General features: G+C 36.8%; 1 protein-coding gene across 1 annotated transcript; it reads left to right on the top strand.

Moving 5' to 3' along the window:
- Positions 1-2,752: 2,752 nt before the first annotated feature.
- On the top strand, positions 2,753-15,580 carry C3H3orf85 (chromosome 3 C3orf85 homolog). The gene is given in 5 exon segments (XM_040268283.2): positions 2,753-2,819; positions 2,919-2,971; positions 13,527-13,660; positions 15,197-15,246; positions 15,248-15,580. Coding segments are annotated over 4 exon segments (288 nt in total). The 5' UTR covers positions 2,753-2,819; positions 2,919-2,922; the 3' UTR covers positions 15,303-15,580.
- The last annotated feature ends 2,171 nt before the right edge of the window (positions 15,581-17,751 follow it).

The raw sequence follows: 17,751 nt of genomic DNA, 5'->3' as shown, positions 1-17,751 counted from the left end.
GATGTTCCAATTTTATTTCAAAGAGCATTTCTATTTCTTTATAATCAAGGTTACCAATTTTCATGGATTCCAAACTTTTTCTTTCACATATAATAAAAAGAGGCAATCTCTGGGGAAAATTGTTTAATGTCCAAACCTCAACATAAAAACAAACCTGATACCTTATACTCATTTTGTATAGCCAGCTGGATAAGGCTATGAAATGACAGACCAGTGCAGGAAAATATTGACTCATTTTAATGCAGTTTATTTTAATTTGAACCAGTTGATTCAGTCATGTTCTATAATGCTTATATATGACAGCCATTGTACTAGGCACTGAAGACAAACAAACAGGAGTAAGATGCAATACCAGCCCTCAGGAAGCTTACAATCTACTCAATAATATTGAAATTTACATATGTCACTATGATGCCGAGAAATGTGGCCTAATTACTACAGGATGCAGATATGAGAAAGAGCAATCCAGTCTGACCGGGGGTCAGGAAAGGCTTCATTCATCAGAAAGGACATTTTCTGGCCTAAAAAGGATCATATATTATTTCTATACCTCCCCTGAAAATCCGAGTTGCTCAGGCCACATTCAACTGTGGGCCTCTTTTGAGGTCACATTCACCTAATTGATCTAATTGCATGGCTTATGCCCCTATGCATAAGTAGCCCTTCTACTTCTGTTGCAAAGTTTCACCCTATAATTTCTGAACACTCCTTAGATGAGTTAGGAAATCTCTGACCTAAGTGTACTCATCTATAAAACAATGCTAATATCTTCTGTATAGAATGGCTGGGAGGAGTAAATGAGTTTAAATGATAATGTGTTTAAAATTCATAGAATAGCTATTATCATTTTCTGTTTACATTATATATCCCATCCATTTTGCAAAAGAAGTAAGATAAAAGATATGGAAGCAACCCTGCCCCAGTCCTCCAGAAAATGTTCATTTGAAGTCCACAAGTTGAAGAATGATGGAAGTAGAGGAAAGAAAAAAAATTATCTTTTGGTTTTTTGACCTTAAAGGTTTTTATTTATTTATTTTTTAATTTCCCCATGATTTTTCTGTGATTTTTCTAGTACATCACATAACTAAAATGTTCACATTTCTACAAAGTAAAACACAAAGAGGGCTTACAGAATTGTGGCAATGGCAGTTATGCCTCCAGAATTTTGTACAAATGAACACACGGGATAGGATTTCTGGATTTTGCTGGGCTTGTTTTCAGTGTCTTTCTTCCCAAGCCTTTCATCCATCAGTAAATGCAGGCAGAAATCCCAGCTGGTTAGATATAGGTTTCCACACACCCTTTCTAATTAAAAGGTAGGCATCAAAAAAGTTATTCACTAAAACTTTATTATATCTTTATAGCTACTCGTTACAGATTGCATAATCTTAATAAGATGGATAATGGATGTACAATTTGCCTATGATCACATATTAAGAGTAAACTTTATTAGATGATAAACTTATTTGGTTAACTGCTCATCATGCCACTGAGACAGCTATTATTTGAAAAATGGAAGTAGTGTTCTAGTTTTATTTATTATGTGCATTTGTTGGAAAAAAACAAATTTGACAATGCAGTTAAATGTTCCTTGTTTTTAAGTAAACTTTTTATTTTGAGATATGTAGATTTGCACACATTTGTAAAAACTAATACAGAGCTAGGCACAGTGGTGCATGCCTGCAATCCTAGCAGCTGGGGAGGCTGAGGCAGGAGAACTGCAAGTTCAAAGCCAGCCAGTAAGGCACTAAGCAACTCAATGAGACCCCATCTCTAAATAAAATACAAAATAGGCCTGGGATGTAGCTCAATGATTAAATGACCCTGGGTTCAATTGCCAGTTTAAAACAAAACAAAACAAAAACCTCTAATACATAGAGATTATATGTGTCTTTTATGAACCTTCCACATTGACTGCATTTTGCAAAACTAGAGCACTATATCACAACCAGGATATCATTTATATCAACATTGATATAATTTATTGGTCTTACTCAGTTCACTTCAGCTCCACATGTACTCATTTGTGTATGTACATGTGTGTGTGTATGATGTGTGCATTTAGTTCTATGTAATTTCACCACATGTTTATATTCATATATGCACCACCACAGTCCACATGCAGAACAGTTCCCTCACCACAAGGATCTCTCATAATTCCCTTTTATTAACTATACCCATCTACCTTTTCCCCTCATCCCTATTCCCTGGCAACTGCTAATCCAGTCTTCATTTCCATAGTTGTGTTGTTTTCAAGAAGATTAATACAAATGGAACCACAGGTGTATACAACTATTTAGGTTTGCCTTTTTCACTCATGTAATTCCCTTGTGATTTTTTTTCCAAGTTGTCCTATTCATAAATAATAGTTATTATTTTTATTGTTGATAGTAATTTATAATATAGATATACCACAAATTTATCATTTAGTGTTGAATGACATCTTCAGTTTTTGATTGTTACTAATAAAGTTGTTGTGCATATAAGTTTTCATTTCCCTGAAATAAAGCCCAGTGGGTCAATTGTTGGGCTGGAAAGTGATTACATATTTCAGTTTTTAAGAAATTGCTGAACTATTGTCCAAAGTGTCTGTACTATTTTAAATATCCACCAGCAATGTATGAGTGATCTGGTTTTTCCATCTTTAAAAAAAAAATATGTGGGTGGTAACATTAGTAAATAAGTAAATGACACGTATAAGAGTAGTCTATAAAAAGTCAGTTCAAAAAGTCCAAAGGGTAAAAAAGGTGGAGGTATATAAAACAGCCAGCTCAAGAAAAGGTCTTTCTCTGACTTGTTTCAGTTTTCAGGGCCTCCAGGTACAGAGCAAATGCTTTATGCTTTTAGATAGTACCCAATATGCCTCAAACTTTCATCTGGGTTAAATTAAAATAAAAAATCTTTTCTTTCCAAAACAGGATCATGGCCTATAAAATGCTCCAAGTAGTCCTGTGTTCCACATTGCTTATAGGTAAGAAGTCCATTTCCTTTTCATTTATTGTATCTTTTACAACTATCGGGTTGATACTCGTCTTAACTTTTAAAAGAAATAAACCTGTTTTATGCGTGGACACATTCTAAAGCATTGAGGGGATCAAACGATTGTGTTATGCTGTGGCTTTGAAGAGGTTAATGTCAATCGTGAAAATGAGATCATTTAATTCCTAATTATGTATTAACATATTAACACGTTACTCTTGCTAAGAAGTCAATTTAATTGCTGCCTCCAAAGAAGTGCTCTGGTGTCCCTGAACAAAGAAAAATTTAAAATATCTTTTAGAAACAGTGATACAGAATACCATTATAAGGAGACCTCAAAGTACTTTGGGAGCATGAATTCATTAACCTTCTCTGAGCTACAGCACAGAGAAGTGGCGTTTTAGAGGCAGATCAAGGAAGGCACCAGAGACCAGCTGATTTGCTGCCAAATTGACCTGGTAATTCTGTGGTTGGTATTAGAGTTGAACTGAGCGGTCATTTGTTTTCTTTGTAACAGACTGAAAATACTTACAAAGGCATAAATTAACTTTCAGTTAAACCTATACAATTTATAAATATTTCTGATAAAGATGCTTAAATCAGAATAAATTTCTGCTTCTATGATAAGCTTGAGACCTATGCAAAAAATTAGATCTTGCTTGATGCACTCCTCAGACAGATAGCAACAGCCGTGTGTGTGTGTGTGTGTGTGTGTGTATGTGTGTGTGTGATTAGTCTTAATTCCTAAGCACAGAAATAATTTTATTAAAGAATTGTAATCATCAACATTGCACTTTGCATTTGAGTCAGGTTTAAATATTGCACATGATTTAGAAAATTTTAATTAAGTTATAACTAAGCAGTTAAACCAAGGCATATGCAATGATAGATCCAGCCCACATTTCTAGATGAGAAAAGTGAGGCTGGCTCATTTTTAGCAAGTGTTTGAGAGCACACTGGAAGTTAGTCATGGGCTGGTTGTAACTATTGGTGTGATGCTTTACCTTGACCACCCCACCCATGCAGCAGCAGAGGGATCAATGGCAGAAGTCTGCAAGCTGACACATTACTTCTCTGCCACATTCCCCTATCAATGTTGCAGGGTCAGAAGTATCTGACAAAAGAAAACATTTCTGCCAAATCCCTTAGGAAACCTAAAATACTTTATTTTTTTAATTTGTTGTTTTATCTAAAAGTAGAGTATATTTTGACATATTATACATACATGGAGTATAACTTACTCTAATTAGAATCCCATTCTTGTGGGTGAACATGATGTGGAATTTCACTGGTCGTGTATTCATACATGAACATAGGAAAGTTATATGCAACTCATTCTACCATCTTTCCTATTCCTTCCCTTCCTTCCCTTCACTTCCCTTTGTGTAACCCAATGAACTTTTATTCCCCCTCATCCTTATTGTGTGTTAGCATCCACATATCAGAGAGAGCATTTGGCCATTTGTGTGGGGGGATTGGCTTGTTTTACTTAGCGTGACACTCTGCAGTTCCACCCATTTAACAGCAAATGCCTAATTTCTAATAATACCCTTTTCAGAAACAAGCATACATAAACTTCCAGACAACTAGTTTGACTGACTTCAAATTTAAAAAAATATATATTTAAGTTGTTTAGTTGGAGTTCGTAAAAATATAAGTTGGGAATAGAAAGAAAGCATAGAGAAATATTTACTTTGCTGGGTTAGCCCTTCAGAGCTTAGGACAGATGCCTGTGCCACTTACAGGCTGAGGAGACTGAAGTCTGTATAAGCAGACTCATTTCAAACACCCCCAACTAGTTCGTCTGACATTTTCTAAATCAAATAGCTCTAGAGTAGGGACTAATTGCTTGAATCGACTTTCTTTGCCGGGCTTTCTTTTTCTTTCAAGAACGGACCCTGCTCTCTGAACTTCCCTAGAGCCCTTCTGCTCATCACAAGAAAATAACCAGAAAAGGAATTTGTTTACTTTTAATATTTAAAAATGGGTTTTCTCAAGGCAGGTGTGGTGGCACATGCTTATAATCCCAGCAACTTTGGAGGAAAAGGCAGGAAGATCACATGTTCCAGACCAGCATTGGTAATTTATTGAGACTCCCCATCTTAAAAAAAAATAATTTTAAAAAGGGGCTAAGGAGATAGCTTAGTGGTAAGCATCCTGTGTTCAATTCTCAGCACCACCATGAATAAGTAAATAAATAAATAAAGTTCTCTCCAGGTCACATTAGCTGCCTAATGAATTCCTTTTCTCTAGAACTTGATTTAAGGTCATCGGGGAGAAGGTCTCATTATGCACTTTCCTGAAGGAATGCTGAAACTGAAAACGATGACAGGCCTTACAAAAGTGATTAAATTTATAAACAAGGCTCCCAAATGATCTTATTGATTTTTTTCAAAAATAATAACTTAGATACATTGGAACTGATTCCCTGGTCACAGAAGAAGTTCGAGTGCCATAATTTAATAGAAAATATAAATTAATACGCCACCATTGAACATTTAGGTTAACAACTGCCTTGTATAGTAAAATTGGAAAATGTTAATTGTACTACTCTAAGTTCCTTTTATGTATCTGAGGCTTTACATGTTAGTTCAGTTCTCAGGATCATTCTGAAAACAAGTGAGATGCATCCCATTTACCAAGAAAAAACTGAGGGCTTAGAAAAGTGACATGACCAAGCTCCATAAGTAACTAGTGGTGGATGCTGTGTACATATCTAAATTTTCACAACTAAGACTTATGAGAGGAAACCTCCTTTCTACCACACAATCTGTTCCTCCTGGCACCGCAATGCCAGACATGCAAAAGATATCAGAGCTCAGTCAAGATGTCCTCCTGAAAAAGCAGTAGAGCCAGTATAAGCCTTGGTTCCACCAAGAAAGAGCAAGAGTTAGGGAGCTGTGTGACATTATCTGACAAAATGTAGCAGCACCAGCACCTAACCAACAACTTTCAATGACAGCTGCGAGGTGTACTAAACTCAGCACTTTGCAACTGTAGGTCATTTATTAAATTCAAGCATAAAGAGGAAATACAGAAAATATATTTGAAAAATATTTCACTAAGTAAACCAATCTGAACATTATTAAGAATTAAATTAATGTTTTTGGTTATTTCTAATTTGCTTTTATTTTATTTTATTTTTTTAAGATCGCTTTCATTTCTACTCTGCTAAAATAAAAAATAGATTTCTTTCCCTCAGCAACCATGTTCTCCTGACTTGATTTGGCAGTTGGAGTTGACCCCATATGAAGCAGTTTGGGGGTCCATGGCCACACTATTGACCTGCAATTGCATCTACTCATAAAGTGTGGGTTCATCTTCTGGTTGTAGGCAGAAAAAATAAATAAACATACTGTCTTTGGTCTGTTTTTCCCTCAGAGTTCTAGCTCTTGTTTTGCACTACTTAGTTGGTAACTAATGCCAATTTATCTTATAGGATTTTTTATTCAGTTTTGCTTTTTTGACAAGGGCTCTTAAGCTCACATTTTCTTCCCCATGACACTTTCAACACCTCAGTCCCTGCACTTGCCTTCTTCTCAGCCAGAAGAGTAACTCCTTTTAGCCATCCCTTCAGCCCTCCAATTCCTTGGAGAGTCTGTATTCCCTGATATAATTTTAGTTCATTTTATGAGATTTTGTTCTTAATTTTATCTACTCAGTTGGAATTAAGATCAATGTTAGTGAGAATAAACTGGGAAATAATTGGATCAGAGAAAAATGTCATTGTTCATGACTAGATTCATCGAGTGCTCCAGATGTTGTAGAAATACTGTCTATTTTCCTACCCACGTGGTGTCATTTGTCACGGCGGTGGAGAGGAGGATCCCATCTACACGCACAGGCATGGGCCCAGAAGTTGTCACTGTTCCATCATACATAATGCTGCCTTCCGTGTGTCATGAAGTTCCCAGAGTACAGGATTAAAAACTAACAAAAATCCTGCTAGGTCCCAAAGCCTATTCAGGGAAGCTGCATGGCGGTGTATGAGTGCCGATGTCATTGCATGGGCATTGAGAAGAACTTAAAACAGATTTAAGTTACCCTCAAGTGATTCTCATTTATGTTACATTTCAAAATTCTCAACACAGCAGTAATTCTAAGGTCAACGAAGCAAAAATGTCTGGGTTGGAAGTTAAGTCACCAAAGTACCCTATTAACAGACACTTGAATAGACTGGGACAGAGAAGCTGGTCCTGCAACTGGGCTCCCTTCTGTTTCTTGGGTCACCTTCAGTCTATTCTCTTTGTCCTTTTTACTTCCTCTTTCTGCCCTGTTCTTTTTCAAGTAGTTTTTAACCCTTTGTAATCTGTCATTTTTTTCTCCCTTCTATTTTTTATCCTTTCTTTGACTTTTTGATTTTTCTCTTCCATTTCTTATTTTCCTTGTCTTCCTTTTCTCCTTCACATTTCTCTCTTATAACCCAAACTGTTTCTCTCCCATTCTTTCTCTGTCTCACCAATTTTTATCTGCATTAAAATAACAAGAGAGAACCTATTGTACTAAACACAATTATCCTTTCTTCCAACACAAACTTCTGATTCAGTGACCAATTTTATGAATGAGAAATAAAAATAGCTGTTTCATTATTTTTAAAAAATTGGTTAACACAGAGAATATTTATATCTAAGAAAATATTAAACTAAACATGACTCTTTTAATCTCTTACACTATCATAAAATGTCTCCTACAGTTACAGAACATTTTGAAAATTTTACATTCCAAGACATTTGTATTTCCTTTTCTCCTCATCCTCTTTTATGCTTAATTGCTAGGGACCATATATATTTTATTTTAGTTCTTAATTTAGGCATGTACATGATTTCCTAGGCATGTATTTCAACTTTTTCTTTAAAGACATACTAAAAGCAGGTGCTGAGTCTGTTCATTTGAAATAACAAAAAGAATCATTCCTTAAACACTTTTACTGAAGGCTCAGTGTTTTACTTCTGATATCCTGTACCTTAGTTATTTTTTAATTTGAGGAGAACTATGGGGCTTATCCTCCATCTCCACTACAAGGTATCAGCACCACAAATATCAGTATCACCCAGAGCCCAGTGGAAGTAGCGAGAGGTAGACCTATCCTGTAGGTCTGGCAGATGCTATATGTCTTCTGCCCCTACTAAATCCATCTCATTTATTTCAAAGACATATAAGTGTCAAAGGTTACATGAGAGAAGTGATTCACAGTCATGGTTGTTCAGGGATGACAAGTTCCCACTGGCTAAAGTACTCTGGTCTGAGCTCATTTTTTTTTTTTTTTAATTTCCTTCTGTTTCTTAGTGAATCTCTGAGACAACCAATTGTTGAATTCTCTAAGCCACCCCTCATTCCAGTAGATAACACTCCTCTTCATTTTCCTGGTTCTTAAAAAACTGAGAAATGAACCAAAGCTGATTGTACAAGGCAATCTATTTCCTTTCTACTGAGAAAAGCTAATTTGGAAGAGGTAGCTTAGTCAAAGTGCATAAAGGGCTGGATGATTTGAATCCGAATTTGGCAAACTTAATATCCAATTGTTGATTGCAGAAACAGAAGAGAAAGTGTCCTCTGAGGGCAGCTCACTCAAGAGGAAAAAGCCAGAGCTGAATTAGACACACCAAGTTATGCTTCTCGGATTTATCAGTTGAATGAGGCACTGCCCTTTCCAGGGACAGGGTATGCAAAGGAGTGAAAAGGAACCCGAGATTTACTTTAAGTGTAGTGCCTGTGTGTGTGAAAGAAAGCAGAATTTACTATCAGAGCCTTTAATTCTGTACATGAAGTTTCACATTAGGCTTTCTAGTCTTTTTAGTGCAGTGGCTCCTACTGCACTAAAAAGACCAGTATCATTTTCATCATAAGTATATAGAATATTCGGTCATTTCTTTACCATTAAGTTTAAAGACTTTTGCAGCCCTCCTGGGTGATGCGAGTATGCTAGTATTAGGTGTCTTCCCATTTATAAAGGTGCCCTTTCCAGGATTCACAGGTTCTTCATCAGCTTGGGATGGGCACTCAGCCCTTTGTTCATAATGTGAATACGTTTTCCTTTGTTTTGCTTTCATTATTGGCAAGGTCTATTCTGGACTCTCCTTTGCTTATTTCTGTCTGTAGGAAGAGTGCCCACTTAGCTTATTCTATATGCTGGTATGTAACTAACATGATAACATGCAGAGAAGAGAGTTTCTGGTTAATCACTTATTTGTCATAAATACATTCCAGTTAAAAACAATTAATCAAGGAGAGATCTTAGAGAGAATGCAATTCTGCCTCTTTTGACAACAGAAAGGCAGGTGCAGAAATAAGAAGTGGCTCAGTGAACTAGCTAAGCGCTAGCAGGGCCAGAAAAAGACTTGGATCTTCTTGGCTTACCTGGGGAATTGTGACTCTGAATAGCTCCGTACTCTGATGTGACTGCATTATTTTTACTGTACAGAATTTTCCACTGAAGATATTTCTGAAATGTTTAGAAAGAACATTGACAACTCCTATTAAAATGGACTGATGCAAGAGGAAGAGAAAGAGGTTGTGCTGGGAGTTGGAAAGAAAAAGAGAAAGATATTTTCCATGGCTTATGATCATAAACTTTATAAAAAGGCATTAACCTAGCTGATATTGACTATGTTTAAAAAATACCTAATTAAAAACCAACAAAGCAATAAAACTCAGGTTTGAGTTTTCAAGCCCTAGAAGTATTATATAGATTCACAAACTCAAAACCCTGGTCTTGTTCTCACTAACTTTCAAGGTTGATTAGGCAAAATGAAAAAGGGTGGAGAAATTTCTCAAGCAGAGAGGATAATAGCATGCCCTTCTATCTGACTTGCATTTTATTTCCAATCCTGCCACTGACTTACTATGTGACCTTGAGTGAGTCATTTCATCCCTGTGTGTCGATTTTCTCATTTGTAATGTAAAATAATAAATACTACTTTCTGTCTCTCTCCTGGGTGATGTTATTATCACCATCAATTAATATTTATTGGATGCCTGTTGGACCTATAATGCTGAAGTAGGAGTTTTACCTTTGAGAGAGATAGAGAGAAGATTATATCAGTGAAATATTTTCCATGAGCAAAAGATAGAAGATTTACGAAAGACAGAATTATTAGAGCTTAAAACAATCATGGCATGATTTTAAAGCATCTTTCTTTGCCAAGATTTACATACTAGTACTTTTTTTCATAGTGATTGTACCATACACCAGAATAATTGTAGTGGAATATAGGTTTTACTTTGGGGTGATTCCAAATAACACTATGGCAAGCCATTACTACAGCTTCTTTTTCTACCTGGAAATTATATCATAAGCCTCGTTTATTCACAAATATTTATTAATTATTGACAGTACTGAATTGACTTCACATAGCTACTCTCTTTGTTTGGAAACAGGATCACACATAGATATTTTAACACTGTGACTAACACCACCTCCCCCTTTTTTTTTTTACAAAAAGAAAAAAAAATTCTGAAAAGTTGCCTATTAGCATCTCTCAGGTAAAACAGAAACTTCCAGTGCTGGTTTGCTCATACCAGGCAAATAAATGAAAATTCCCTTGAATTTTCATCAAATCAATCCTGTCTTCCCGTCCCTGCTGTCACTTATCTCATTAAGCATCTCTCATTGAGAGTCATTGGAAGAGTATCCAACCTTGGGTCCCTCACTCTGCTCTCTACCCATCTGTCCTCCACATCACTGGCAAAAGGATCTTTCAGAGTGAATCTGAGTGGATGAACACAATGTGATACAGAAATACAACACATTATCCAGCCTTAAAAAGGAATGGAATGCTGCCTCTCTCACAACATGGATGAACCTTAAGGACATTATGCTAAGTGAACCATTCTTGTATGAGTCCACTGATTTGAGGTACCTAGAATAGAGATTCACAGAAACAGAAAGGAGAATCGTGGTTACCCAGCACTTCAAAGGGAGTACAAGGTTACTGTTTAAAGAGTACAGAGTTTTTGTTTGGGATGATGAAATGGTTCTGGAGGTGGACAGTGGTGATGGATATACAATATTGTAAATGTACTTAATACCACTGAATTAGACATTCAACAAAAGTTAAGTGATAATTCTTATGTCACATATGTTTTAGATAATATTATCACAATAAAAGTGTTTTCAAACTCTTGGATCTGGCCCTATCGTCTTCTTGTTCAGAAATAATCATTAAATATTTGCAGAATAACAGGTAAGCTCCTTAGTATGACAGTAAAAAACCCTTCTGGCTGGAGCTTCAACTTTCCAACACTCTCACTGGGTCTGTCCCACAGCCCAACATTTTAAACACATTGGCAAAGTGAGAGTCCCTGAACCTGATCTGGAGTGACTCTTCTGTGCCTTGGGTCTCCAGTCCCTTTTAGCCTGAAACACACTCTGCTTCCACTCCCTTCCCCCTGGACATTGAGACTGTGTATATCCACTGACGCCCAACTCAAAATCAATTTCTGCATGAACCTCCATGTCAAAATCAGAATTAATCACCTCCACTCTGGAGGATCTAATTGTCCATGAACTTTGTAATGTGAGCTCCTTGATGACATCAGCAATTTATTGCCTATCTTTCCACGCAGTAGTGATTGGTAAGGATTATTTTTTGTTTGTATTTCCATGCAATGATTATCAGAGTGAGGAGTAAGAAAATTGAGGGGCTTAGAGCACAAAATGTGCATAACCCCATGAGTTTCTTTTAGGATTTTGTACCCCTGAGGGCCTCACTTGCCTCACTCTAGATCCAACCCTGATGATTAGCAATTTACCTTGGCATTAGTAAATGCTTAAAATGCATTGTAACTATGATGTACTATTACATAACTATTTTCCTCAATTCTTAACACCTTAAAATGATGAACATTTATGATTTCAGTTTCAAGGTCAAGTATTTAGGAGTGGCTTATTTCTGTGGTTCTGGCTCAGGGTTTTTTTTTTTTTATGATGTTACAGTGAAGATGTCCATGGGGGCTACAGTTATCTGACTAGAGCAAAAGCATGAGGTCCCACTGTGGCTCACTTACATAATTGTGGGTGGAAAGCTTTATTTCTTTTGTCCTGTGAGCCTGTCTCTCTCAGGGCTGCTTGAGTCTCTTCAGAACACAACATCTGATTTAGAGCTGATGAACCAAGTTAGGGAAAGATGGAAGCTGTAATGTTTTCTTACATCCTAGCCCCCAAAATCATACTCCTTCATTTCAGCAGTGTCCTATGGTGATACAGGGTAGCCCTGTTACATGAAAGAAAGGCTGCACAAGGATACGAGGCAGTGATCTTTGGGAGTCACCCTAGAGGATGGCTTCTGCAGACATGCTGGTTGATAGCACCAGAGCAGTATTACTTATGGCATCTGTCACTAATATAGTTTGAAGTTAAATGTTCACATTTAAAACTTTTCTATCTAGCACCTATCACCATTATTTCCAGATATTGATCTTAAAGATTACCAATTCTTTTGCTCACATCATTCCTCCAGCTTATAATAAATAATGTGGCCTCTTCTCCCATCCAACTAAATCTAATATTCCCTTCAAGAAAAAGGTTCAGCAACTTCCTTGACCGTGAAAACACCTGCCCGTGCCAAAACATCTGCTTGATGCTCAATAATGTCTTCCCTGGTCTTCCTATACAACCAAATCATGTGTTGCTTTATTCTGTTTTGTATCTTTGACCTTTGATCCCAACTAAACTTTCTGCCTTACAAAAGGGAGTTTTATATAGTTCATATAATGCTTGTCTGTATGGAGAATTGGTCGACAAAACCTGTCAACTATAAGGCTGTAGGATACCTAATGTAATATTACTTATAATTATATTTTGCAATGGATGCTTCTATATCACAAATAAAAAATAGATTGTATTGTTGCCATATATACACAGTTAAACTTTCAGGATCCTAAGAAAGTCTGGGTTTCAAAAATTATTATTCCTCTCCCAGTAATTCTAGGTAGGAAGAATATACAAAATAATAAACTTGTTTGATTTAATGAGGGCTCTATGAATATTAAAAATTTAAACCACAGAGTCAGGTTTGGAAACAGTCTATTTCAAATTGAAGGACACAATCTATATTAGAGGGCCAGAGAAGCAAGAAAAAGATTTGTTAGCTGGCTTATTTCAACCTGGTAGCCTATATTCTTTAATTTATCCAGTCCTCATAGCAATCTTGGGTGTGTTGTTATCATTACACCCCTTTACACATGAGAACACTAAACCTCAGAGTAATCAAGCAACTTTCAAAAATTAAGGGTGCAGAAGGAGCAGATAAAGCTTGAACTTTAATCCAGGCCTGTAGGCTCCCATGCATGTAAAGAAACTCTGAAATCCTTCTTCATCCACCACACTGTGCTGGCTTCTGCACTGAACTACATGCAGGTTGGATTTGTGACATTGTAATAGTGACAAAGGGCAAAGGAGTAACCATCTCCTTCAGGACTTCATTTTTCCAGAGTTTCTTTCTGAGGCACCCAGACTTCCAAAGACCACAGCTGTTTCATTAAGAGGAAACATCAAAATGTAAACTATTGCCCTAAAAGATGTGATGCTCTTGGACTCTGAATTGCAGGAGCATTGGGAGCGCCATTTTTGTTGGAGGACCCAGCAAACCAGTTCCTACGTCTCAAAAGACATGTATACTTGCAAGATTACTGGGACCCAGATTACAGTTCCAATGGGTGGGGAATCACACTGGCTCATCAGGTACTTCTCTTTGAAACAAATCATCCTTCCCCATTTATCTTTTAAAATTGGCAGGGCATCAGCTGATGGTAGCATACTGCTAGCCTGGGCTCGATTTTTTCTCTCTAACTGTTCTGGGCTATATGCTCTTTCCTTTTCCTAAAGTGGCTCTTACTTAATACATGCCATCTCTTGCTTAAAAAACAAGCTTGAGTGTGCTCTCCTCTTTGAAGTCTTCCCATTCTTTTCAAGGAAGTAATTGTCCCTCTCTTTTGTGAATAGCTCTCGAAATTTTGGAATTATTTCTTTCATGATGCAACTTCCCTATCTAGATTATAAAGGTAATGTCTATGTCTTATCAATGAGGGTAATTATCCTTTGGATCTAGTAAAATGACTGTTATGCAATCAAGGCTTAATAAATGATTGCATGTTTGCCTAGATGGATAAATGGATAGTGGGTCCATTGTCATTTACTCTCAGTTGTACAGTGGGTAATTTTCCCCTGTAATAATTCTCCAGGTCTTTTATGTTGTTCCTTCATTTGTTTGGCTTTTGTACATTTTCCTATTCATTTGCATTCCCACTGCAAGAGAAATAAAGAAGAAACTTGCATTAGCCAGTTTTATCTCATCTGTACTTTTCTGATGGAAGAAAACATGGAAACTCTGAGCCAAATGAAATTGCTAAATTATCTGAGGATTTATAATTGCTCGCAATTTCTCTATTACAACTTAACAATTTAAAGGGAAAAGTCTATACAACAAATCATTTCATTAATTCTCATTCACTTATTTATTCTTTCTTTCCATGTATATCAGGCTCTCACCATCACCAGGCATGAGGGCTGTATAAGGTTATAAAACGTTGAATGTTCTTGTTTTCATGTAGCCTCAGTCCTATCCTTACTTGCATGGCTGGGTCTTAACTGCTCTACCAGGATGATCTTGTTTCTGCTTAGCATTTGCTGATGAAAACCACCAGCTTGAATATCACATCTAGTTTTATGCCTGTTTTCCTCCAACAGGCATCATTTAGAAGTATTGAAACAAGACATTTGTTTATTTGGCAAATTAAATAATTACAGAGGCTGGCAGACTGTGTCTTCTTTATGGAATGTTGAAATTTTCAAGCACACTCCTGCCTGTGATTGTAGAACAGTTCTGTAATCAACAGACAGATTCTGTAACATAACAAGACTCCCATATCGGTCCATACTGTAGCCCCCACAAGTGCTACAACACATTTGAGCGTAAAACAAATAGATAGCAGTGCAGTGTTGCATACTGCAATCCGAGCAACTCAGGACGTTGAGGCAGAAGGATCACAAATTCCGAGCCAGTCTGGGCAACCAGCCAAACCTTGTCTTAAAATAAAAAGGACGGGGATGTAGCTCAGTGGCAGAGGGCTTGTGAGTATGCATGAGGCCCTGGGTTATATCCACGCTATTGGATATAATTCTTCCATCATATTTCTCCCCTTTTAGGAAGATCTGCATGATAATCAGAATCACCAAAGCAGTATGTGTTTTCCATACTTGTGTTTACCTCTGTTGCAGGCTCATGAAACATGGACTTTCTTGAAACAAACTGCAAAGCATTATTTGAACACAAACCTTCACCTCTAACATGTCTACGGCCCAGCAAAGGAGCTTCACTGGGTAAAGCTGGAGAACAAAGATGGTGGGAGTCTGCATGACCATGTGCCAAAACCCTAGGCTTTGGAGACCTAAGACAAATCTGTGCCATTTACTAGGTTATTTGTTGTGTCTATCCCATAGAGTTGCTGAAAGGAGAATTATGAAATCCCATGTAGAGACCTAGAATTAGAGGTTCTCAATAAATTGTTGCACTTAAAATAAGAACTAAAATAAAGGCTGTAGTTAAAACATTTACTAAAAGGTGAGCTTTTGTAGAAAAGAAAAGCAAAAGCGAAATAAAATAGTGTCATTAAAACTCTCTGGCTTTCTGTTACTCTTCTTTAAGAGAGTAGGTTCATTTTTTAATTCATCTCAAATGGAGCTACTACCTTCCCCTTTTCTTTAATATTTATCACTTTCTAAAACTAGTTGAAGACCATGTTTTTGAAAATTCTTCATTCAAAACATACTGCTGAGAATGGTGAAAGTATAATATTAAAATGTAGTATTAGAAATATCATGAACCAATATGGTGTTTTGGGGGCTATAGTACAAACCAGTGGAAAGCACCACTGGTTCATGGAGCTAGGAAACCACCAGAAGCCACTCATCTATAAGTGCAAACTTTCTTAGAAGTTTTGTAAAGTATGGGCGGAGCATAGTGATGCATGCCTGTGGTCCCAGCTATTCAAGAGGCTGAGGTAGAAGAACAGCAAGTTCAAGGACAATCAGAACAACTTAGTGAGATCCTCTCTCAAAATAAAAAATTAAAAAATAACAAAGGCTGAGGATGTAGCTCAGTGGTAAAGCACTTGTTTGGCATGTGCAAGGCCTTGGTTTCAATTCCCAGTCCTGGGGGTTGGGGTTGGGGGTGGATAGTCAATGAACTTCTCAAATATGTGCATGTTTTGCATTCTGTTCCATAATATAATTGATGTTTGTATGTCAATAAGAAACAACAATTTTAACATACTGTTTGAGCAAATTACTCTTTTTCAATAAAACTGATATTTACTCTGGATAAAAGTAGGTGGTATGTATCCTTTAACTTTCCATATGTCTATAGAATACCACGTCACTGGGGAAGTACTGACATATTATAACCAACTGCCAAGATTGTGCAACCAAATCACAGATAAATGAAATTTTTATCTTCAAAGGTATTTTTACTCCATATACCTAGGTCAATTACTGTCTGGGACAATTTCTTTTGAAATTTTGAAGTAAATCGAAGCATAGTCTCAAGACCATCATTGGTCTTATGTTGTCTTATGACAATCTTAAGAACTTTTGGAGCAGCAAGTTAATCAGAAAAAAATAGATGTCAAGAAGCTACACTGTACGTTTTTAACCCCAGCACTTTCTTCCCCAAGAGTGTCACCCATTTCCTATCCCCAGTGCCTAACTTCATCTGCAGGGAGAACTTTTAAGCTATTCTATAACTGACAATATATCTTATAATTTATAACTTATATTGACTATTATATATTTTCAATAAATATAAATACATATTTTAAATCAAAGTACAAATGAATGGGGCTGAGAGTGCAGCTCAGGGATAAAACATTTGCCTAGCATATGAAGGATCCTGGGTTTCATCCCCAGCACCACACACACACACACACACACACACACACACACACACACACACACTCAAAATACAACTGAATGGAAAGAACACAGAAGATGGATTAACTAGTTTTACAGTAGGAAATAAACTTGAGATTATACACAAGCATATCTTCAGTATTTCAACAATAATATACATTTCCTACTACAAAATTCTAATATTGATCATTCAATTAAAAATCAGAGAATTCCTTCCATTAGGGTCTCTCAAAAAATAAAGCCAATAAGATGGGTATATGTGTAAAAAGAGATTGATTGATTGATTGATTGATTGATTGATTGATTTTGGTACCAAAAACACCTCTGGGATTAAACCCAAGGCTGTTTAACCACTTAACTACATTCCCAGCCCTTTTTATTTTGAGACAGGGTCTTGTTAAGTTTCTTAGGGACTCACTAAATTGCTGAGGCTGGCTTTGAACTTGCAACCTTCCTGCTTCCCAAGCTACTGAGATTACAGGCATGCACCCTCGCACCAGGCAAAAGAAATTTATTGTAAGGAATTGGTTCATGCAATTATGAAGAATGGCAAGTCTAAAATCTGCAGGACAGGCTGACAGACTGGAGACCAGAGAAGAACTAATTCTGCAGTTCAGTCTCTAAGGCTGCCTGCTGGCCAAATTCCCTTCTGCTTCTGGTAGGTATTTCTACTGTTCTCTTCAGGACTTCAACTGACTAGATGAGGCCCACTGACATTATAGAGTGTAATCTACTTTATTCAAAGTCCATGATTTAAAAGTAAATTCTACCCAAAAGTATTCTCACCGAAGCATCCAGAATAATGTTTCACCATATATCTGGGTACTGTTGCTCAATCAAGTTGATACATGAAACTGACCATTACA

The sequence above is a fragment of the Ictidomys tridecemlineatus genome, chromosome 3 (assembly GCF_052094955.1).
Source record: "Ictidomys tridecemlineatus isolate mIctTri1 chromosome 3, mIctTri1.hap1, whole genome shotgun sequence".
NCBI lineage: Eukaryota > Metazoa > Chordata > Mammalia > Rodentia > Sciuridae > Ictidomys > Ictidomys tridecemlineatus.
Note: the sequence above shows the minus strand (reverse complement) of the source record. Positions and strands in the feature narration are given on the sequence as shown.